Source organism: Gossypium hirsutum, chromosome A13 (genome assembly GCF_007990345.1).
Source record: "Gossypium hirsutum isolate 1008001.06 chromosome A13, Gossypium_hirsutum_v2.1, whole genome shotgun sequence".
Taxonomy (NCBI): Eukaryota; Viridiplantae; Streptophyta; class Magnoliopsida; order Malvales; family Malvaceae; genus Gossypium; species Gossypium hirsutum.
In genome coordinates, this window is record NC_053436.1 from 98,375,164 (window position 1) to 98,398,679 (window position 23,516).

At 31.8% G+C, this 23,516-nt stretch overlaps 2 protein-coding genes across 4 annotated transcripts; both read left to right on the forward strand.

The window, feature by feature from the left end:
* The first annotated feature begins 2,222 nt into the window (after nt 1-2,222).
* LOC107895305 (solanesyl diphosphate synthase 1, chloroplastic) lies at nt 2,223-5,881 on the forward strand. Its single transcript, XM_016820615.2, has 6 exons — nt 2,223-2,895; nt 3,268-3,392; nt 3,718-3,845; nt 3,934-4,037; nt 4,794-4,921; nt 5,084-5,881. The coding sequence occupies exons 1-6, from the start codon at nt 2,673-2,675 to the stop codon at nt 5,630-5,632; spliced, it is 1,257 nt and encodes a 418-aa protein (XP_016676104.1). The 5' UTR covers nt 2,223-2,672; the 3' UTR covers nt 5,633-5,881.
* Nucleotides 5,882-5,936: 55 nt separating this feature from the next.
* On the forward strand, nt 5,937-9,436 carry LOC107895306 (mitochondrial inner membrane protease subunit 1). 3 transcript variants are annotated; one of them, XM_016820618.2, is made up of 5 exons: nt 5,945-6,244; nt 6,335-6,559; nt 7,241-7,351; nt 8,213-8,266; nt 8,848-9,436. In XM_016820618.2, the coding sequence occupies exons 1-4, from the start codon at nt 6,134-6,136 to the stop codon at nt 8,246-8,248; spliced, it is 483 nt and encodes a 160-aa protein (XP_016676107.1). In that variant the 5' UTR covers nt 5,945-6,133; the 3' UTR covers nt 8,249-8,266; nt 8,848-9,436. The 3 variants fall into 3 exon arrangements, with proteins under 3 accessions (XP_016676105.1, XP_016676107.1, XP_016676106.1); XM_016820617.2 differs by lacking the exon at nt 8,848-9,436 and adding an exon at nt 8,499-8,525; XM_016820616.2 differs by lacking the exon at nt 8,848-9,436 and having other exon boundaries at nt 5,937-6,244; nt 8,213-8,525.
* The last annotated feature ends 14,080 nt before the right edge of the window (nt 9,437-23,516 follow it).

Consider the following 23,516-nt stretch of genomic DNA (forward strand, 5'->3'; position numbering starts at 1 on the left):
AGAGCAATACGAATAACAGAAGCCCAATCATAGAAATGGTTGAGCTTTAATCGAAAAAGAGTAATAAAATCACCAGGTTGATCTTGGGACCCGAGAAAAATAGAGAATTTGGGGTGGTGGTGGTGGAGAAGTAGAATTGTCGCCAGCCATTGAGAACGATGAAAAAGAATTGGATTAAACACCAAGTTTAGATACCATGACAAGAATAAGGTAATCATTTTCAATCTTATTTATAGAAATTAAGATATTTATACAACAGTAGTTACGTAGGAATTGAGAATATATATAATATATTCCCAAATATATGCCTAAAAGATAATATCTCATAATAATATGTTAAGAGGGGGAAATTAATTATCTAAAATTTCAAGTAAGGTAAATAAGATTTGTGTTGTATTTTGGTATTTGGATTCCTATAAATAACTAATATGTAAAGATCTTTGGATGGATAAATAGGTTATGGAAATAACAATAGATATGCTGCTAAAGTTAAGCTAATATTATGTATTAATTGTAAGTTAGTTTAATTGTGTTCTATATTGTTGTTGTTTTGGATGCATATAGTTTTATATTATTTTTATTTATTTTTGAAATTTTGATTCATGCAGGTGTTAATTTTGATGCAAACAAAAAACTGCACTATTAACTTACAAAGAATATAATTTAAAGAGAGATGTTAGAATTTATAATTGATAAAAATATAATTCATTTTCTATTTTAAAATTTATTAAAAAATATATATATAATTTAAAGTTAAATTTATATATGTACCTTTTTAAATCAAACAAAGCCTGATTTACAAAATTAAAGTTATTGTTTTCAGAAAATAATCAAATATTTATTTCTCTCTCACATGTGGTTGTCTCTGTTTATTTCTTGAGATCCATTTAAGATTCAAATCTGACCAGATATAATATTTTATTTTTGAGAAATGATTTATTCACATTGACACATCTTGCTTTTTTATATTTTGAGTTATTCCAATATTTTTTTATTATTTCAATTTCATGAGAATATTTTTAATTTATTTAAAATTAAATGGGTATAATTTATATAAATAAAGAATAAAATATTGCAATTAATTGAATAAAATATAAACCGAATGGAAAACTATGTATTGAAATATTAACATATGGCACTTTTATTATATTTACCAATTTTATTTCTTTACCAATATTTAAAATTTTAATAATTTTATAATATTACGTATTTATGTTTTATTGTAATATAAATCATATAATAGATAATAGATATTGCACACTTATTTTATATAGGTACAGATAAAAATTATGAGTTTAAAAATAAAAATAAATATTTGATAACTTAGAGAATTTATTTGAGGGCAACAACATTTTTATTTAATCTTACTTTTGAATCAACCTTCTTAAAACTTGTGATATCAAAATTATAGATAAATAATGAAAGAGATTCAATTAAATTGGTGTCAAACATTACACATAATTATTCATTAGTGGAATAAAAAAAACTCCATTTTAGCATGTTGCTATGTTTTTTTTTATAAATTTTGTCATTTTAATTAACATAGTATAATTTTCTATAAATTTTTAAAACTATTTTATATAAATTCTATAAATAAATTAATCCCTCATAAAATAATTAAAAAAATTAATTAAATTCTCCAAATCAAATGCTGTGCCATCCATCATACTATTATTTTTTTCACATCAACCATCATATTAACCGCCGTATCATCTTTTAACGAGCTGTTAAGAATTTAAAAAAAAAACTATATTTCAAAGGCTGAATTAATTGCTAGGGATTTCAATTTTTAAATAGAGTTTACAAGAGGTTTTTTAATGTTTAAACTTGAAAATACTATGTGTGAATAACTATAATAAATTGTATTTAAGAACTTAAAAGTTAAAACATCATTCTTTCTTTTTCTTTTGAATTATAATACCAATACAAAATTTAAATAATAAATACAATTAGCACAACTCAAATACATGTTACATCTAGGACGGTGAACATGTTTGATCATGGATAATGGAGTTTAATGATAAAATCATCAACTAATTATTTGGATGAGAAAGAATCAAACACGTGGCAATTCTATATTGATCACTCAATTGCAAGAAGATATAAAGGAGGTATTACATGGCTCATGTTTCGATCGAAAACCGCCAATTTGCAAGGAGGCCTCTTAATTGATTCTGACCCAAATATAATATATCCTACGGCCCTTCTTTAATTTCCATAAAATTTCCTTCTTACATGCATTTGAACAAATCTCGCTTTTTTCATTTTGTAGCGAAAAAACGTCAATAGCCTCTCAAACTCTTTTATTGAACTGATAAGCAGCTCAGGACAAAACTACAACAAGTCCTATGTGGGATCTTTTCATCCACCCAAAATTTCTGAACCTTCTTAAACTTGGGAGGACATTGTTTTCTTTTTTTCTTGTAATAGAAATGGAAGCTTTTTAAGTTTGAAGACATCCTTTTGAGCTCTTTTGAAGTCGTTTTTACAGTTTCTTGCCGAATACCCAGTTTTTCTTTCAGCCTGTTTTCTTCATTTTAGTGATTCTTTTATGGGAAATTGACTAAAGATGGAATTTTTATTTCTGGGTTTTTGTTAAAAAGAGCAAAACTTGGCATTTTTGCTCTTCTTTTTTTTTTTTTTGGGTTCTTGGTTGGGTGTTCGTATTAAGAATGATGTCAATGACATGCCACAATCTTGATTTTGGAACAAGAGTGCTTGATTTGGTTGCTGTTGGCTCCTCTTCTAATTCTTCAATTGAAAGGCACGTAGTGAAGAATCATGGAAAAACATTTGCCACTAAAGTCTATGGAGCTAGAAGAATGGCTTGTTGCAGGCAAAACATTAGTAGAACTCGTGTGTTCTCCACAAATACTTCAGAGGCTCTGCTTGATGGTAATATTTTTGCTACCTAAACATCTTTCAAGTTTTAATCTTGTTTTTGGTAGTAAGTTATTCAAATTCAATTTTATACTCGGTTCTATCAAATTTAGCACACTGTATATTTGTTGTTAGTTTTCAAAAATTGCTTTGGCATGGTATCTTTAATCTGTCTGTATCTCATTACTTGGTTGAGGTTCTATACTTTTTTATTGTTACTATTGGAATTCATATACTTGGGATTATTCTTTTGGTTATTGGTGTCAAGTTTAATAGGAAAGAATAGTTTAATTTTCATCTTATGTTTTGGTTATTAGATTTTGTTATTACAGATTTGAGTTCAGTAATTGGAATAATAGATTTTTGTCCACTTTGACATCAATGTAGGAGTCGGTCAACGTACTGCGCCAGTGTTGGATTTGAAGAAAGAGGCTAAAAGTCCCATTTCACTAGCAAACTTGTTCAAAGTTGTAGCCGATGACCTCCAGACTCTAAATCAAAATCTCCAGTCAGTAAGTGCTCATTGAGACTTTAATTCTTACTTGTCCCTTATAGTTCCGTTGTCATATATCGGATTTTCTGCATGTTGGGGATGATTTTGTTCAAGTTCTATGGTCACTAATAAGGTTTTGCACGTTTTGGTTCATCTAATGAGGCCAGATGAATTAACTAATAGATATGTTGCTTCTTTGTTTATTGAAATCTTAGGTTTGCTTGATTGATTATGCATAGCTGCTTCAATTTGTCTGCTTAGCTTGGAAGAATTGACTTTTTGATTTGTTTAGTTCTTTGAAGATCTTGATGTTAGTTATGTATCTGATGATGATGATCTGCTAGATTGTTGGTGCAGAGAACCCTGTTCTAATGTCTGCAGCTGAGCAGATCTTTGGTGCTGGTGGTAAGAGAATGAGACCGGCCCTGGTGTTCTTAGTTTCAAGAGCTACGGCAGAGTTAGTCGGATTGAAGTAACGATTCAGAACTCTCTTAACATATTAAACACATTTTCGTTATAGTGTTAGACTAATCTCCATTTTGTATATCTTTTTTTTCCAGGGACCTTACTACAAAGCATCGGCGATTAGCGGAGATCATTGAGATGATTCATACTGCAAGCTTGATACATGATGATGTATTAGATGAAAGTGATATGCGAAGAGGTTAGCCCGTAAATTAACATCTTTTTTCATGTGTTCGATGTGCTGTTCTTAAGAAGAAACCATCTCAAACCTAAAGAGATAATAGTTCTTCCATGCAAGTGCATTAAGAAATAGGTAGTCTATGCTTTTGGTCTAATCACCGCACTGATCATCCTGGATGATGGATCATCTTGGTGTGCGAGTTACTCTAGGCCAACTCTGTACCATTGTTGAGGGTCAGCTTCTACAACAGAAAGAGGGAAAAGAGAAGTTTTAGGAATGGAAATCTCCGGCTTTCTTAAAAAAAGAAAATACTATGCTTTTACAGTAGTTTACGAGTTGGAGATTCTTTATTAACGTTAAATAGTCGGCAAGAAGTACATTTTCTTCAGGATAATTGAGGCTATGGTTGCAGCCTTCTATACACATGTATAAGGGCAATTTCTATTTCAGTATATACAATAAGTGCATGTGCAAATGTGGGGCGTCCATATTCTTTGTACATATATAACAAATTGGTAGTTGTGGTGGTGTTTAAGAGTGAAACTGTCGCCAAATTTCTAGCCTGTGCATGTTAGGGACAGGAACCACTGCACCTACCATTCCATCGAATGATTCTGACTGCTCGGTTTTAACATTCAATAGTAATGTTAATAGTAATAATAGAAGTTTTGATCTCAAGGGAAGAGCTTGAATTTCTTCGATATCTTTTTTTCTCCTAGTCTTTCATCATTTGGGAGACTGCTAATTTGGAACTGTATGTTAATTTAATTGCAGGAAAAGAGACGGTTCACCAACTGTACGGCACGAGAGTAGCCGTACTGGCTGGGGACTTCATGTTTGCTCAGTCGTCATGGTACCTTGCAAATCTTGAAAACCTTGAAGTCATTAAGCTCATTAGCCAGGTATGTAGGACCTAGGCCTAACATTTAGGGTAAACCCAAGTATTGACTAAAAAGTACCACCTGTGGAGATTCGAAACGTGCTGTGGCTATGGAGATAGTTCTCAAACTATTGATATTTTACTTTAACTAGTCTCAAGTGTATCCTCATTAACGATATTGCAGGTTATTAAGGATTTTGCGAGTGGTGAGATTAAGCAGGCATCGAGTTTGTTTGACTGTGATGTCAAACTTGAGGACTATTTGCTAAAGAGTTATTACAAAACAGCTTCATTGATTGCAGCTAGTACCAAGGGAGCCGCCATTTTCAGTGGAGCTGATCGTAGTGTAACAGAGCAAATGTATGAATATGGAAAGAATCTTGGCCTATCATTCCAAGTTGTTGATGACATATTGGATTTTACACAATCAGCAGAGCAGCTGGGGAAGCCAGCTGGTAGTGATCTAGCAAAAGGCAACCTCACAGCACCTGTAATTTTTGCGCTCGAAAAGGAGACAAAACTTAGAGAAATCATTGAATCTGAGTTCTGTGAGACTGGTTCCCTTGACGAAGCAATCGAACTAGTAAAGCAATGTGGGGGAATCGAAAGGGCACAAGAGTTGGCAAAAGAGAAAGCTGATATTGCAATCAAGAGTCTCCAATGTCTTCCTCAAAGCAATTTTCGGTTAGGGCTTGAAGATATGGTGATGTTTAATCTAGAAAGGATTGATTAGTTTAACTAATCCAAACCAAACAGCATGATACATGACAGATAAACATGGCATGAAGTTGAAGCCTGTACCCATATAGAACAACTTTCTTAGGATATTAATTGGTTCCTTGTCACTGGTTGTATATTCATACAAGGCTTTGAGCTTTGACTTGAGCTCCTAGTATCAATGTCTTCAAATTATACATTTGTCTGAGAAAAAAATAATTTTTCTGTTAAATTAAATTGATGAACAATAAAGTTTTTGTGGTCATCAATATTAAGCTAATAAACTTCCATTATGTATACAAGAAAAACCTATGTTACAGGTGTTTCTTATTTTCTTCTTAAAGTATTTGTGTTTTAGGTTTATCTGAAAAGTGTGAATATAAACCATTAATTTCGGGAAAAACCAAAACTTTTGAGTCAAATATGTAAATAAGTTCTAAATACTGACGTTATATTAATTTACCGAACGAGCTTAAACCCAACAAACCCCTAAAAGAAGAGGGGCAAAAAAAAAAAAATGAGACAATGGAGAAGCATAGCAAAAGAAGCCATGGATCGAGCTTCCATTATCGTTAAATTCCTTTGCTTGCTACACGTCACCGACGCCTACGTAGTATCATCCAACCATGTCTGTAACCTACTCAAACTTTCCCTCTTCTTTCTTTCTTTTCTTTTCTTTTATTTATTTATTTTTTAGGAATTAATTGAATTGATGCAGGTTCTGGGTCCTAGTATGCTCCCAACGTTAAACATAACCGGCGACGTCGTACTTGTGGAACACTTGTCTCATCGGATAGGCAAACTGGGTTCGGGTGATTTGGTCTTGGTTCGGTCGCCGCTCGACCCTAATAAGACCCTAACTAAGCGCATTGTAGCCATGGAAGGTGATAAAGTTACTTTCTCGTTAGACCCCACTCGGAGCTTCAGCTCCCGTTCTCTTGTGGTACTCTTCTTCTCCTTTTAATTGGGTCTTCTGTGTTCTGACAAAGTATTCATTTATGTTTTTTCATCTTGTTGAGTATTGTAGTTTTGATGGATTAGATATAGCTGAATAATGAACATTTAGGCTCTGAGTTGTTTTTGCGATTGGATTTTTATAATTTTACAACTAGGAGCAAAATTCTAATTTCTTTTGATATGGAACACTATGTTGAATGGAGGATTGGAAAAGGAAAAGTAAAAGCTTGGGTCTTTGCAGAAACATATAGTCACCAGCAGACCCAGCCCGCTGAACATGTGCCTTGTCCTGAGAGCATAAGCTAGAATTGCCTTTTTTGAGTCCCACAGGTCCCTCAAGGTTTTGCTCTCCTCGTGTGCTTCTAGAGATTCAAACCCTCATCACAGCACACATATGAGTGCACTTTTATCAGAACGGAATCAGTTGGTATTTCTGATAAGAGTGCACTCATGTTTGTCTGTGTTGTGGCGTAGGTTCAAACCTCTGGAGGTGCACCTAGGACGGCACAACTTTGAGGGACCTCTAAGCCCAAAGAAGACAATTCTGGCTTATGCTCTCATAATACGCTCATTCCCTGTGGGCTGGGTTGAGTTGTGACACATAACATAGCGTTAGATTCTTGAATGATCATTTTTCTGTTATTTTGCTTTTGGTTTAAATGGATAGGTTCCAAAGGGGCATGTTTGGATTCAAGGGGATAACTTGTATGTTTCACGTGATTCACGGCATTTTGGTCCTCTTCCTTATGGGCTTATTGAAGGGAAAGTGTTTATGAGGGTAAGCATTGTTAACTCTATTGCCTTTGGATTTGTTCACAAGAATGAATTGAAGTATATTTGTTGGAATTAATAATATGGGACATGTTAAACATAGAGTGATTTGGTGTATGAGTTCTTTGGCATTTTTCATTTATCCTTTTGCAGGTAATCCCTTTTGACCCAGTTTTAGTTCTTGCATGTCATAAAACCATTATTTCAGTGAATTTAGTGCTTAAAAAGCCAAGACTATGCTTATCTGGCTCAACTAAATTAGTTTCACTTGTCTTATTTGTGTGCTTAACCAGTTTTAAATGATTTAGGATTTTTGTGGTTGGGACTTGAACTAGTTTGGCGGATCATGATGCAACCTTTTGGTGTTAATGTCTCAAACAAGCAAATTAGGTTCCAATTAAAATAGTAAAAAAAATGGGCTTTCTTGGTAGTTTTGGTTTGAAAAGATGCTGTTAAGCTTTGTCTATCTTTAGAATGTCGGGACACAACTTGTCTCCATAGAAACATCATTTGATTCACATGATGTTAGACCTTTCACTTATAAACTTTACCGAATTACTGAAAGAAAGAAATAAAAGTAAGGTGCATGCTTATCATTTATAAGTAAGACTTGACGGTCTTGTATGTGTAGGGGTTTAGAAACTGGGTATGTATGCAATATATTAAGGTTATGTTGGATCAACTCCCATGATCTTTGAACACAGACATGAATATTGGTATATTTGACATGTCTTCACTTAAAGTTTCCGCTCAAATGGATTATGATTTGCAGTACTTACCTAGTCTTTCTGTTTATTTTATATGTTTCTTATTATTGGTCAAATTTTGCAAAGCACTTAAAGCATTTTTCTGATCTCTTCTTTGTTAGGTATGGCCACCTAGCAGCTTTGGTTTATTGGGTTAATGAGAGAATACATTCAAGGTATATAGTTCGCTGTTAGTGCTTTTAAGACTTGTGATAATGTTCGAGAATGGTCTTTTCTGGTGCTAGTTTTAAATGATGTACAATTGTTTTTTTTTTTTTTAATTCTTAACCCTTCCCCTATTCCCAACTGTGGTTTGTTTTGTACCAAAGAATGAATATCGTACTGTGGTTTTCTTCCTTAGCTAGGGGAACTGCATAGTATTGATGCAAAGTTTTTCCCCATTTTCAGTAGAAGTGTTGAAAGCCAGTTCACTTATGTTTTCGGAAACTCAAGAAAAAAAAATATCTTCTGCCTCTCTCTAAAACTCAAGAAAACCCTATGCCTTTGGCTTGTGCGACTGGCTCTCCTTAACCTTAATCTTTTTTGTTCCGGTTACTTTTTCCATTTCCCCTCCCCCCTGCTTTCCTGCATGTTTGGCCTTGGTTAGACTTTTGCCAGCAGTCTTGGCTGTTTCTGCTTGATGGGGACATTTTTCTACCTTCCACTTGTGGGAGTGGTTTTTATTCTCTTGCCAAATGCGCACGAAGGGAGAGATCATCTTCCCTCTGATGTTTGATGCCACTGTGGTTATACTCAGGGGCCGAAGGTTGCTGCTAGGTTAGTTGGTTTCCGATGGTTAGGCCTCCAGGTTTGTCTTTCTGCGCGTTGGGCTGTGGTTGCTGGAGGCTGTTGTCTTGGTTTTCTTTGCCTTTTGATTTTCTGCTTTGTGGTTGCATTGCCCTGCCCTGGTTTTGTTGCAAGTTTTCGGCTCCTGTCTAGCGAGAGCAGAGGGCTACAGAAAAACGGGAATCAATGCAGCAGGGCCTTTGCCCTCATAGCTGGTGCCCTTGCTCCGGGCTTGATTCCTCTCCTGTTCTCGCATTTGAAGGGATGGTGGCAGCCTTGCTTGTTTACATAGAGCTGCCTGGGGCTCTGCTTTGGCATGGGTCTGTTTGCTGCTCTTGTTGGGTGGCTTTATTGGGGCTGTAGTTCCTGTATCACTTTTTAATCTTAATGAAGTTACCCTTCTGTTCCAAAAGAAAAGAAAAAGACAATTGAAAGCCAAAATTTGGCTACTTCCAACTTATGGAGGCTTATGGTATTGGTCCTAGTTATTGGGGTTTATTGATGAATCTCAAAGATCATCCCAAACAAAATATCCATAAAATGGATCAACATTTGACATACAACATTCTTTTTCATTGCTTTCTTTTTAGACGTGAATCACAAAATTACTTACGTTTCACGTTTTACTTTGTCTACAAAAACCTACAACCAAATAAAAGATTCAATATCTTTGAACACCTCAATTGATTTGATTACTACATCACAGACCTAATTTGGACAGAATACAAAATGTGATATCTTTAATAAATACAATGCAATAACAGTAAAAGTATCGTGGAGATTATTATACTAAAAGTTGGATTTTGTTTTGTTATCTTTATTTAATCTATACGTAGATCAAAGAATAAAATAGTCATTTTGTTAAAATTTTTATTCATTTCCATTAATTATTTTGTCAGTTTTTATGCAACTTTTTAATCTAAGGATTAATTTGTCTATTTTTAAAGAAGAGTAATTTAATTGCTAGAAGTTGTCTATAATATTTTGGTTGATGGTAGTCAAACCCATTTTAAATATTTATATTATATTTATCTTTATATATATATAGATCACATAAAATTAAAATTTATAATAATTTTTTTGTTAAGCATTTTTAAAATAGAGTTACTTTAATAAAACACTACAAGTAAAAAAATAAATATATATATTTTCGTTATATAATTATGAAGTGAAAATATTTTATTAATTCAACAGCAAATTTAATAGTAAATGTTAATTAAATTCTTGAAACAAAAGTTTAAATTTATAAAGAATACATAGATATTAAACATATTTTAACTTAAACTGGGGTTTTGTATTATATGACCGGGCCTGAACCCTGTGTAGCTCGGGTCATGAACATGGGGTTGCAAAAAAGGGCAAAATTGGGAAGCGATATGCCTATAAATCACAAAGAAGGAAGGGAGTAGGGTTTTTCAAGTTGCCATTTGAGAGGGAGGGAGCGAAGTTTAGTTGTAAGTGGCTCTCTCGTTGCGTTGCAGGCATCAAGTAAACCCTAATTCCTTCCTATTCATTTCATATTTTGGAAGCTCTTTTTGTGATCTTTGCAAATTTTAACTCAAATGGTAATTATTATACAATCCTCAAACATTCCCTTTCCCAAAACGAGGCCGTTCCAAATGAGTTCTTGCTTTGACTAGATAAAGAAAACATGAGAGAGCCCAATTTCACCCGGCCTAGATTTAGTTTTATGGGGCAGCCTCAAGGGTTTTGCATGCGTTATTTTTCTCATGTTCAAATTCAGGTTAACTGCCCTAAATTTGTTTTATTAATAATTTTTAAGATATGAATGAAGAAGGTTGAGGAATTCATTGATGGGGGTGTGTGGGACGACAAAGATTCAAAGATGGTTCTTTTTGGTTGATCAGATAAAGATTTCGACAATTTATATGCGTTCATTCAATTTTAAAATAAGATAAAAACTGGTATCCCCTTCTGTCTGCAGTTGATGGTAAGATTTTAATTGAAGAAAGGAAAATCATGGCACTTCAAATGTTTTGAATTTGGTATTAACACGGTCTCAGAAAAATGATTTTTTTTTTAATTGCAATTGGTCGTAACGTTAGAAATTTCTTCAAAAGCTTAGTCAAGTGGTTTTATTGGGTTCAAATCTTGTGTTGTTTAAGGGTGGGTTTGGATGGGCGATTGGGTGCAGTGTGGTGCGTTTAGCTTATTTTTTATCTCACGTTACAGTATCGTTACAGTATCTAATCTCACCGTCACCGTTATTTTTACACTAATAACAGGTAAATGCACCGCCAATCCAAATTCACCCTAAGTTAATATTTTTGTAGAAATTTTTGAAAGCACTGAAACAAAGTAAGAGTAAATTTAAAAGAAAAAAGGAATTACGATGGAATAAAAAGTTGAGTAAATATTTTCAATTATTATGAAAGAGTATAATTGAGTAAATACAAGTGACATATTTTTATTTATAGTTGAATTCTTTTAAAACTAATCGAGTTACATCGATGATTTAAATTATATACAAATTTATTCTTTTAAGAGTTATATTATTTACTTCAATAATTTTAGTTTTATTAAAATGTTTCATTGAATTATTAAAATTTTAAGTAAATGAATTTTTTTATGAAAATAATGAATCGAATCACTTCAAACGGATTAAATAAATCTTATCTCGTAAGTTTACTTTTATGAAACTTTTTGTGCCCAAAGATTATCGGCTTTAATTTGAACTTAGGAAAATGGGTCATTTCAACATGGTCTCTTGGCAAAACAAGCGTGGCGTATCACCATGAAAGAGTTGGATTTTACCATAATATGGAATGCTTCCTGAAGACCGAGGCGGGAAATACTAACTCTTGGGTATAAAAAAACATGTTGACTGGTAAAAATCTTCTAAGAAAGAGTCTGAGAGACAGATTTGGGGTGGTGAGGATACACTTTTACAGGTAGGAGGAAGGAATGTCGGGGTAGAGGTATTCATAGGTCAGACTGGATTTAACTAAAAATTTAGGTCCATCTATTAGGATTGGGCTTGGCTCGGCCCGAAAAGGGTCTAAAATTTTGTTCAAGTTCGGTCCAGATAAAAATGCTAAAATTTAGGCCTAATTCAGCCCACTCGTGCCCAAACCGGCTCATCTGTATTGATTTTTATATTATTTTTATATAATTTTTAAATATATATAATACATCAAAAATATTAAAAACATCAAAATAAATATTTCTCAACAAATTGCAAATAAATTTTAAAAAATATGTAGACTTAAATAACACTAAAATAAATGCAACTTAACAAGCAAAAATCTCTAAAATAATAACAAAATTAACAATAAAATAAGTTTTATACAATATCCAAACAATAGCAACAAAATAGTAGCAACATAATAGTAAAATGGTAGCAAAATAGGTAGAATACAACAAAAAATAACATTCAAAAACAAAAGAAAGAGTAGATTTTTTTTGTCTTTTAGTGAATTCGGGCTAGTTCGGGCCCAGGCCAAAAATGCCTTACTCGAGGCCAAGCCCGTTTTTTAAACGGGTCTTTTTTTTGTTCAAGCCTAGGCTTATATTTTTACTCAAATCCTCCCATATTTGAAGCCGAATTTTTCTTATTAGAGAGAAAAGATTGAACGATGGAAACATAGGAAAATACACGATAAAATTGGGTTATCAAGTTGCTCTAGAGAAAGACGAGATTAGTAATAATATTGTGGAACTAAGGGAATGGAGGAAGCATATCGATTTGGTTGAGGTTAGTAGGACCCGACCTCTTTAGAATGAATTTTTTATTATTTAGTAAAGGTAAAATTATATTTTACTCCCAAAAATAATAAAAAATAATTTAATCCTTTAAAAATTATAAAGATATAAAAATTTATAATGATAAAATTCTATTTTTACTATCATAAAAATTACAATTTAATTTTGATCCTTTAAAATTTTGACTTTGTGATTAGATTTTTTGGATTTTTTTAATTGTTTATCATAATACAGTTCAGTTTTTGATTTTTTTCATATTAATTTTTTGTTTTGGTTATTTAGACATATTCGGACAAAATGTGTTGTTTTATAGCTTTTGAATATTATTTCATGATATTTTAAAGGTCTTTTTCATAAATGTTACTAAAAACAATAAATTTTCAAAATTTTTTAAATTATTTTCACCATTTTAAATATAAAAGATTTATTATATCATAAAAGATTAAAATTAATTATGTATTAAATAAAAAATATAATTCAGTTGAATTTTAAGTAGTATAAATTATTTAAACATTTGGATTCGGATGTGTAATTAATATTGACATAGGTTGCTAGGTATGGTAGGATCAGTTGTAAATTCTTAAGCGTCTTTTTCTCAGCTGCCCCTTTGCAAAAGCAGTATGAATGGAGTGGGATCTAGAAGTGAGAGCCCTTGAGCTAATGTAGCGAGATAATCCTTGGATGGGTTATGAGATCAGCGGACAGAATGTTGAAGGTAGGATGCATTTAAGGAAATGGTTGACTAGTTTTTGAAAGAGCTAATAAGTTGGAAAGGATGAATGATAAGGGTAGAATAGAAAGAACACAATCAATGTTTGGGGATAGTATGAGGCAAGTAATTGAAGTAGCTGTTGCCATTTTTGACAATTTTTATTTTATTGGCTTAGTTGCTCATTTGAACCAAAATTGGTATGGTAGATCTTCTAGGCTTCCTTTTTTAATCATCCTCTTTTGCCTTCTTTTAATTACCTTTACGATCCTCGTTATGCCACATGATTTACAGTGTACTATAATTGGTTTTTTTTTTCTGAAACAACCTCATAATTAATTCCAAATTTCGAACATGTTCAGAAATTTTACAAAATAAATCTCTCATATTTTAACTATATTAAACACATTTATCATATATTATTGATAAAAAGTACAAATTAGCTATAAAGCTGAAGGTATTTTACTCAACTTAGAACTTAGGTCTTATTACAATATTGTATAATTCTGTTTTAACTAGATAGAATATTATTATGTCCTCCATGCTATTTAATTACTTTTCACAGAACATTAATTTTATACCTACCATTACACTTTCATCACCTAATACGTTTTACAAATTTTAAATAGCTTTTTCTAATCTACTGCATATTGATTTTATTATTTAACATACAAAATATATGTAAAACAATAATACAAAATTATATCATTATTTAAAATATTCTTAACTCAAATGGAGCGATAATTAAAGCTTTTATTAGATACCTGTTTAAACCGTGTAATCTCATCCCCTATTTTTAATATTGTATCGAAAAAAACATAATTTAAAATAATACTTTTATTTCATCTTTTATACATCATATACTATAATGAATTTTTTTTTGTTAGTATCAAATTTACTTATTAAATGTATAAACATAGTGTAACATTTGAAATTTTACGTATTTGGATATTGGTCTTATTTGACAATTGACTGAGAGTTGATAGTTAATGGTTGATTGCTAATTGCAGTGACTAGTTTGACCAACTGATTCTATTAATTGTTTCTTTAAAGCTGATAGCTAAAAACTGATATGTGTAAAATGACAAATAAGAACATGACACATTTTATTGCTAAGCATTTATTTGTTTATAATATTTTAGTTTTTATTAGGTAAAATTATTGAAATAAAACACTATTACCAAGGAATTAAACCATCTATTATAGAAATTAATTAGTGAATATTTTTGAAAATTTAAATAAACAAATTTCTTAAGTTCCTTATTTACAAATATTAACCTTGTGGAAATTGAAAAATACTAATAGTGTACCGATATAATTGTAAACTATATTCTTAGTGATAATTATGTCATGTTGTAACAACCCGAAATAGGGCCTAAACGAAATAGTGGTTGCGAAACCACAAATTCGAGGTAGAAAAATTTATTTTATTATTATTTTGAGGTTCATGATATGATTGCATGATTGTGTGAAAATTTCGTGATGAAATTCTATGCATAAAGTGCTTAAGTTGAGATTAGGGACTAAATCGAATAATTTACAAAACTTGCATTCTAGAAGTTTTTAGTATAAAATTGCTTTGGAATATTAATTACGAGGGTTTAAATAACAATTTGACCAATTTCTAAGTTCATGGACAAAATAGGACATGGATGGAATTTTTGAAAGTTTAATAAGGAAGGGCATTTTGGTCATTTGGATATTAAATGAAATAAAAAGGGAAAAATAACACAAAATTCATCATCTTCTTCATTAGCACGAAATTTCAAGGGTTATCCATAGCTAGGGTTTGTTTCAAGCTTTCAAGCTCCATAGTAAGTGATTCCAAGCCCCGTTTTTAATGTTCTTTACGTTTTCGGAGTCTCGGTAGCTCGATAAAGCTTATGCTAGCAATAATTTAAGTTAAGGTTCATATTTGGAAAAATACCCATAGGTGAAAAGTGTTTATTTTGATGTTTTATGATAGAATATGAGGTTTTAAATTATGTTAGACAACTTGTGCTACTCGGTTTTAAGTGAAAACGAGTAAAAGGGCTTAATCGGTAAAAATACCTAATAGTCATAAGTACATGTTAGAGTGTGAATTTGATGTTGTCATAGAAGGGAAAAATGATCAGCATGTCATAAAACATAAGAAAATAGGATGAAGTTTAAATTAAGAGCCTTGGAGCAAAAGTGCAAATATGTGAAAGTTTAGGGGCAAAAATATAATTTTGCCAAAGTTTGGGTCAAGGACTGTTTTGATAAATGTGAATATTAAATAAGTTAAATTTGCTATTATAGATCAAGAAGAGCGAAATTCGGGAGTAGATCGGGGAAAAGAAAAAGTAAAGGACTAAATTGTAAAGTTTAGTCACATTTTGTATCGAGGTAAGTTTACAGTAAATAAATGCAATATTCTTTTATTTTACATTATTATTGTCAATTTCCAACATTTATATACTTATTTTTTTGAGAATATTTAAAGTCAAATTAAAGGCGAAGTGACAGAGAAAAAGCATTAGGAAGCCCCGTTTGAACCTTAGGAATGTTAGGATATTGGGGTTGACAGGACAGGACAGGACAGAAATGAGCCATGTAAGTCCATATCAGATATATGGCTTTGGAGACAAGAATGAGCCATGTAAGCCCATGTTAGATATATATATGGCATTGGAGACAGGAATAATTCATGTAAGTCCATGTCGAAGACATGGCATTGGCAGGATATTGATAGACAGGAATGACCCTAGTATCCTTAGTATTCCCAGTGGTTCAACAGGTCATTGTACACGTTAAATTACAGTGAATTATCAGAAAAAGGGATTTATGAATAGTGAAAGGTCAGGTAAGAAAGAAGGTAAGTGAGTAAAGAAGAAGGTAGAAAATGAGAAGTAAAGAAAGTTTATGAGGCTAGGTGACATTATGTATAATTATTCATTATGTTGAATGTTGTAATTTATTTGCTTGTAAGCTTACTAAACCTAGTGCTTACTCTCTTTATTTTCTTTTTTTTTATAGTTTTTATCAAGCCACTCAGGGATCGAAGGAAACGTCGGAGACCCGATCACACTATCGAAGAAATCACATTGGTATAGTTAGACGTTTCGTTTTGTGTATGGCATGTATAGGAACTTGGTTTCTTTTGATATGATATGATCAATGAATGATGTGTAAATACTTGCTAGTGATTATCTAACAGAGTGGCTGATGATATACATGTTTAATAGTATGTATGATTAAGTAGTAACTATCACATGAAAACTAAGAAAAATGTGAAAGTAACTTAAAAACAGATTCAAGTATCAGAAATAACGGGATTTTGAAAAATCACAAGAAATTGTAGAGACATGGGTTGATGGTGAATAATATATGAAATTAAAGCTCGTTGTGTCTATTTTCATATGGAATAAGCAAAACAGGTAAAGGTTTTGTATTTTATAGGGTATCTGAGTTTTGGTGAAATAGGGCCAAAACAATTTCTGGATCCCCTATTCCAAATTTAGAAATTCACCATAAATTTTACAAAAATAATTAGGTGGTGTAATTTATATGGTTAGAATCCTTATTGAATCTAGTTTTAATATAAACAAATGGTATATTCATATGATTTTTTTACAGAGAGAAAAGTGGTTCATAGTAAGTAGAGGCCAGTGCAGTTGAATTCTGAAACAGGGGTAACTTTAACTAATAAACTGTACTAATTGGCTAAGTCAAAAATTTTAGAAAAAAATTAGTAGATAGATATATGAGTATAGTTTCAGGAAAAATTTATGGATCTTAATTTCGAGTTTTGAAACTCGAGAAATGAATTTTTTTTAAGCAACCATGACGCAGAAAAATAGTTTATTCTGAAAATTAAAATAAGTGGTTTAGAGTTGTTTAAAAGGTAAGATAAGTTTAGTAACACCTCAAGCTTAACTCCGGTGACGGTTTCGGGCATGGGGGTGTTACATTTATTGATATCAGAGCAGGTTTAGTCGGTTCTCGGAACAGTTAGTGTGAGTAAAAGTCTAGCTATACATGCCATACCTGTATTTTGATAGTGTGACGACTCCTGACGATTTTTAGATATTTTTTTTATAGTAATGGATCCCGAGCGAGCTAGTGATGATGATGTAGAAAGTAATGCGCCTGCTCCCATGGAAGGGGCAGCGCCATCTGAGAATAGGCCAGTAACAGTTAATCAGGGAGGAGTGACTCGAGAAGCTCTTTTCCAAGCTTTGAATGATTTGTTTGCCGAGTTCGTTCATACGAATCCGGCAGTTAGACCTCCACCCCTCATGATTCTCAGGCTACCCATGTAGCTCAAGCTCCCCCAGTCACAGGTACAGTGATAAGAGAAAAGCCACCAGTTGATAGAATCAGGAAACAAGGGGTAGAAGAGTTCCGAGCAATAAAAAATGATGATGCAGAAAGAGCAGAATTTTGGTTAGAAAATACTATCAGAGTCTTTGACGAATTATCTTGTACACCCGAGGAATGTATGAAATGTGTAGTATCACTTCTTAGAGACTCAGCCTACTACTGGTGGAAGACACTTGTATCAGTTGTACCAAAGGAGAAGGTCACTTGGGATTTCTTTCAGGAGGAATTTCGTAAAAAGTACATCAGTCAGAGGTTTATTGATCAGAAGAGAAAGGAATTCCTGGAATTGAAACAAGATAATATGACAGTGACCGATTATGAGCGCGAATTTGTTAGGCTTAGTAAATATGCTCGAGAATGTGTGTCCACAGAGGCTATTATGTGTAAAGGTTTGAGGATGGGTTAAATGATAATATCCGACTGTCAGTGGGTGTCCTAGAAATAAAATAGTTCGTTATTTTAGTTGAGAGAGCCTGTAAGGTAGATGAGCTATTAAAAACGAAAGGCAAAGTTGAGACAGAGACACTAGATACAAAGAAGAGATAGATGGGCAGGTCATTCCAGGCTACATCCAAAAGACCAAAGGAGTTTTCTACCAGATCTAGTTTCTCAGCTGGGTATTCTAGTCAGAATAGAGGCAGTAGATTTAAAGATTCGAAGGCTCAGAACACCTCGATTGCGAGTGTAGGTAATGTTGGACAGGGTAGATCAGGGTGTTCACGGTGTGGTAGACTTCATTATGGTCCTTGTCGGGCAGGTGAAAATGTTTGTTATAAATGTGGTGCTCAAGATCATTTTGTACGAGAATGTCCAGAGGTGGCTAATTGAGAGATAACACAGAGTGCTAGATCCAGAAATACTCCTACTAGAGGTAGATCACCGAGGAAACCGGGAGTAGGAGCAAGTAACAGAGGTACCTTAAGAGATTCGGCTGTGAGACCAGATGTTAGAGCCCCTGCAAGGACTTATGCTATTCGTGCACGTGAAGAGGCATCCTTCCCCGATGTGATTACGGGTATATTTTCTCTATTGATATTAATGTCATTGCTTTGATTAATCCAGGTTCAACTCATTCATATGTTTGCAAGAAATTGATGTCTAGTACAAGTATGCCTATAGAATCTACAGAATTTGTGATTAAAGTATCGAATCCATTAGGCAAGCATGTATTAGTAGATAAAGCAATTAAAGAACAAAAGTATTGCACTTGTGAAAGTACTATGGAATAGACATGGGGTAGACGAGGCTACATGGGAACCCGAAGAGGCTCTGTGAAAACAGTACCCAAATCTCTTCACAGGTAAGATTTTCGGGGACGAAAATCCCTAAAGGGGGGAGAAATGTAACATCCCGAAATAGGGCCTAAATGGAATAGTGGTTGCGAAACCACAAATTTGAGGTAGAAAAATTTATTTTATTATTATTTTGAGGTTCATGATATGATTGCATGATTGTGTGAAAATTTCGTGATGAAATTCTATGCATAAAGTGCTTAAGTTGAGATTAGGGACTTAATCGAATAATTTGCAAAACTTGCATTCTAGAAGTTTTTAGTATGAAATTGCTTTGGAATATTAATTACGAGGGTTTAAATAACAATTTGACCAATTTCTAAGTTCATGGACAAAATAGGACATGGATGGAATTTTTGAAAGTTTAATAAGGAAGGGCATTTTGGTCATTTGGATATTAAATGAAATAAAAAGGGAAAAATAACACAAAATTCATCATCTTCTTCATTAGCACGAAATTTCAAGGGTTCTCCATAGCTAGGGTTTGTTTCAAGCTTTCAAGCTCCATAGTACGTGATTCCAAGCCTCGTTTTTAATGTTCTTTACGTTTTCGGAGCCCGGTAGCTCGATAAAGCTTATGCTAGCAATAATTTAAGTTAAGGTTCATATTTGGAAAAATACCCATAGGTGAAAAGTGTTTATTTTGATGTTTTATGATAGAATATGAGGTTTTAAATTATGTTAGACAACTTGTGCTACTCGATTTTAAGTGAAAACGAGTAAAAGGGCTTAACCGGTAAAAATACCTAATAGTCATAAGTACATGTTAGAGTGTGAATTTGATGTTGTCATAGAAGGGAAAAATGATCAGCATGTCATAAAACATAAGAAAATAGGATGAAGTTTAAATTAAGAGCCTTGGAGCAAAAATGTAAATATGTGAAAGTTTAGGGGCAAAAATATAATTTTGCCAAAGTTTGGGTCAAGGACTGTTTTGATAAATGTGAATATTAAATAAGTTAAATTTGCTATTATAGATCAAGAAGAGCGAAATTCGGGAGTAGATCGGGGAAAAGAAAAAGTAAAGGACTAAATTGTAAAGTTTAGTCACATTTTGTATCGAGGTAAGTTTACAGTAAATAAATGCAATATTCTTTTATTTTACATTATTATTGTCAATTTCCAGCATTTATATACTTATTTTTTTGAGAATATTTAAAGTCGAATTAAAGGCGAAGTGACAGAGAAAAAGCATTAGGAAGCCCCGTTTGAACCTTAGGAATGTTAGGATATTGGGGTTGACAGGATAGGATAGGACAGAAATGAGCCATGTAAGTCCATATTAGATATATGGCTTTGGAGACAGGAATGAGCCATGTAAGCCCATGTTAGATATATATATGGCATTGGAGACAGGAATAATTCATGTAAGTCCATGTCGAAGACATGGCATTGGCAGGATATTGATAGACAGGAACGACCCTAGTATCCTTAGTATTCCGAGTGGTTCAACGGGTCATTGTACACGTTAAATTACAGTGAATTATCAGCAAAAGGGAAGGTAGATTATATTTATGAATAGTGAAAGGTCAGGTAAGAAAGAAAGTAAGTGAGTAAAGCAGAAGGTAGAAAATGAGAAGTAAAGAAAGTTTATTGAATCCCTCTCCATATACTATATTATTATGATATGTAATAGTACATCATCTATTATAGTTAGCGATTAAATTTGACTTAACTTATCAAATTGAGCCAATTTAAGCAAATTGGTTCGCAATTTCGGTTATAATTTTAGACCAAAGAATATATATATATTAGTTTGCATACCCTTGCAATCCACGAATCAATTGTAAGCATCTATTAAAATATATAAAACTATATCTTTAAAGCATTTACATAAAATTGTAACATTTGTTTAAAAACTAACACATATTAAATTAAATAATATGTTTAAATAAATTTCAAATAGAACTCTATGTGATGACCTAATGGTTAAGGGTGTTCACCGTCTTAGGTGTGACTTGAATTTGAATTGTACTAATTGCATTTGTTATTTGGGCTTTGCCCAGTTATTATAATTCATCAAAAAAAATCAATGGAAAATGATTGCATGTGGTTGTTAAGTCATGAATTAATTGCAAATATTTCAGTTGTTTAAAATAATTTGCAAATATTTTAAGAGAATTTAATAGATATTTGCAAACTCTAGGAAGCTGTGAGGGTGTTTGGTAAACAGAGTTTTAGGTCTTTTTAGTTGATTTGGATATAAATAGAGGATTGAATAGTTAAACCCTCTAATTGTAGTATTTGGTGAGCTTGTTGAGCTAAAACCTCCAAAAACAAAATCTGACACTGTTGATTAGGAATGAGGTATGTGGAGTGGAATGACATATCTGACCATACTTGCTCAAAAATTATTTCCTTTGGAACATGTATTTATTTCTTGGAAATTTATATACTCTTAATTTATTTTCAATTTACTTGTGTAAAACGATTTCTTTATACAACTTTGTATTAATTGAAATATGCTACTTGACAAATTTGTTCAAAGTGTGACTTAATTATCACTAATTTACATACTAAGAACATGTGTAACACCCCCACGCCCGAAACCGTCACCGGAGTCAAGCTTGAGGTGTTACTAAACTTATCTTACCTTTTAAACAACTCTAAACCACTTATTTTAATTTTCGGAATAAACTATTTTTCTGCGTCATGGTTGCTTAAAAAAATTCATTTCTCGAGTTTCAAAACTCGAAATTAAGATCCGTAAATTTTTCCTGAAACTATACTCATATATCTATCTACTAATTTTTTTCTAGAATTTTTGACTTAGCCAATTAGTACAGTTTATTAGTTAAAGTTACCCCTGTTTCAGAATTCGACTGCACTGGCCTCTACTTACTATGAACCACTTTTCTCTCTGTAAAAAAATCATATGACTATACCGTTTGTTTCTATTAAAACTAGATTCAATAAGGATTCTAACCATATAAATTACACCACCTAATTATTTTTTTTAAAATTTATGGTGAATTTCTAAATTTGGAACAGGGGATCCAGAAATTGTTCTAGCCCTTTTTCACCAAAACTCAGATACCCTATAAAATACAAAAACTTTACCTGTTTTGCTTATTCCATATGAAAATAGACACAACGAGTTTTAATTTCATATATTATTCACCATCAACCCATGTTTCTACAATTTCTTGTGATTTTTCAAAATCCCGTTATTTTTAATACTTGAATTTGTTTTTAAGTTACTTTCACATTTTTCTTAGTTTTCATGTGATAGTTACTACTTAATCATACATACTATTAAACATGTATATCATCAGCCACTCTATTAGATAATCACTAGTAAGTATTTACACATCATTCATTGATCATATCATATCAAAAGAAACCAAGTTCCTATACATGCCATACACAAAACGAAACGTCTAACTATACCAATGTGATTTCTTCGATAGTGTGATCAGGTCTCCGACGTTTCCTTCGATCCCTGAGTGGCTTGATAAAAACTATAAAAAAAGAAAATAAAGAGAGTAAGCACTAGGTTTAGTAAGCACTAAAGTAGTTTTACACCATTTCATATCTATTTGTACTATTAATATTTTAACAATCCAACTTTTGAATTTATTGATATATTTTTCTTCTTATGCATGTAAATTTTCGAACCGATCTGATATCTCTATCATATTAATTAAAATTTTTTTTCTCTCTCTCTCTATATATATTAATATTGATTGAAAGGTTGAATTCTTTTTACCTAAAACAAATAAATAGAAAATTTTAATTTATATCAAATTTGACATGCATGATCTATATAAATGGAATATAAAATGTGACGGTTAGATCGTTAAAATATTAATCGTACAAACATATATGAAATGGTGCAAAACTATTTTAGATTTACACAGGAGTAAATGGAACCTCCTATAGTATATAACTATTACTAAAACTATCAATACATATATATTTATTTATTTATTTAACTTTTATTATGCTATAGATTATAATAAAAAATATAGTGTCAATTGTTATGTGTAATTTAGTATATTACAACACATCCCTATAACTAGTAAGACATAAAATATTATTAAAATTTTAATTCTTTTTTTAACATGAGTTTAGGTTATAATTAATTTATTTTGACTTTAGGTAATAATAGGTATATTATTTGAGTTTAAGCTTAGTATAATATATCTAAGTTTTAAATTAAGTATTTTAGAATATGAGTATTAGATTTATAAATTTAGTAAGAAATATAATTATTCAATTGTCAATATAATATAATAATAAACAAGAAAACATATTTTCGTCAATTCATATGCATATCATATTAATGATAAAAATTAGATGCAATTAGTAATTTAATTATTTTATATAAAATTTTTTATTAATTATATATAATTTATTTTTTTATAATGTAAATCTGAATTGCGTTGTCATGGTATAAAAATAAAATAAATTATTACATTCAAAATTAAAATATTTATAACTTTAAAATTTCAAAATTATTTGAATTTATCAGAGCCCACTCGCCTCTATTCGAACTTGAATCTAAAAAAATTTGAATTCGAAAATGCCCAAGCCCGAAAAAATTCAAGTCCTGAAAAACCTAAGCTC

Excerpts from the sequence above, each read along its gene's own strand:
- LOC107895305 (XM_016820615.2), top strand. The coding sequence starts at position 2,673 with ATGATGTCAATGACATGCCACAATCTTGATTTTGGAACAAGAGTGCTT. Across the intron at positions 3,846-3,933 it reads GCAGAGTTAGTCGGATTGAA|GGACCTTACTACAAAGCATC; the intron begins GTAACGATTCAG and ends TTTTTTTTCCAG. Across the intron at positions 4,038-4,793 it reads TGAAAGTGATATGCGAAGAG|GAAAAGAGACGGTTCACCAA; the intron begins GTTAGCCCGTAA and ends ATTTAATTGCAG.
- LOC107895306 (XM_016820616.2), top strand. The coding sequence starts at position 6,134 with ATGAGACAATGGAGAAGCATAGCAAAAGAAGCCATGGATCGAGCTTCC. Across the intron at positions 6,245-6,334 it reads ACGTAGTATCATCCAACCAT|GTTCTGGGTCCTAGTATGCT; the intron begins GTCTGTAACCTA and ends GAATTGATGCAG. Across the intron at positions 7,352-8,212 it reads AAGGGAAAGTGTTTATGAGG|GTATGGCCACCTAGCAGCTT; the intron begins GTAAGCATTGTT and ends CTTCTTTGTTAG.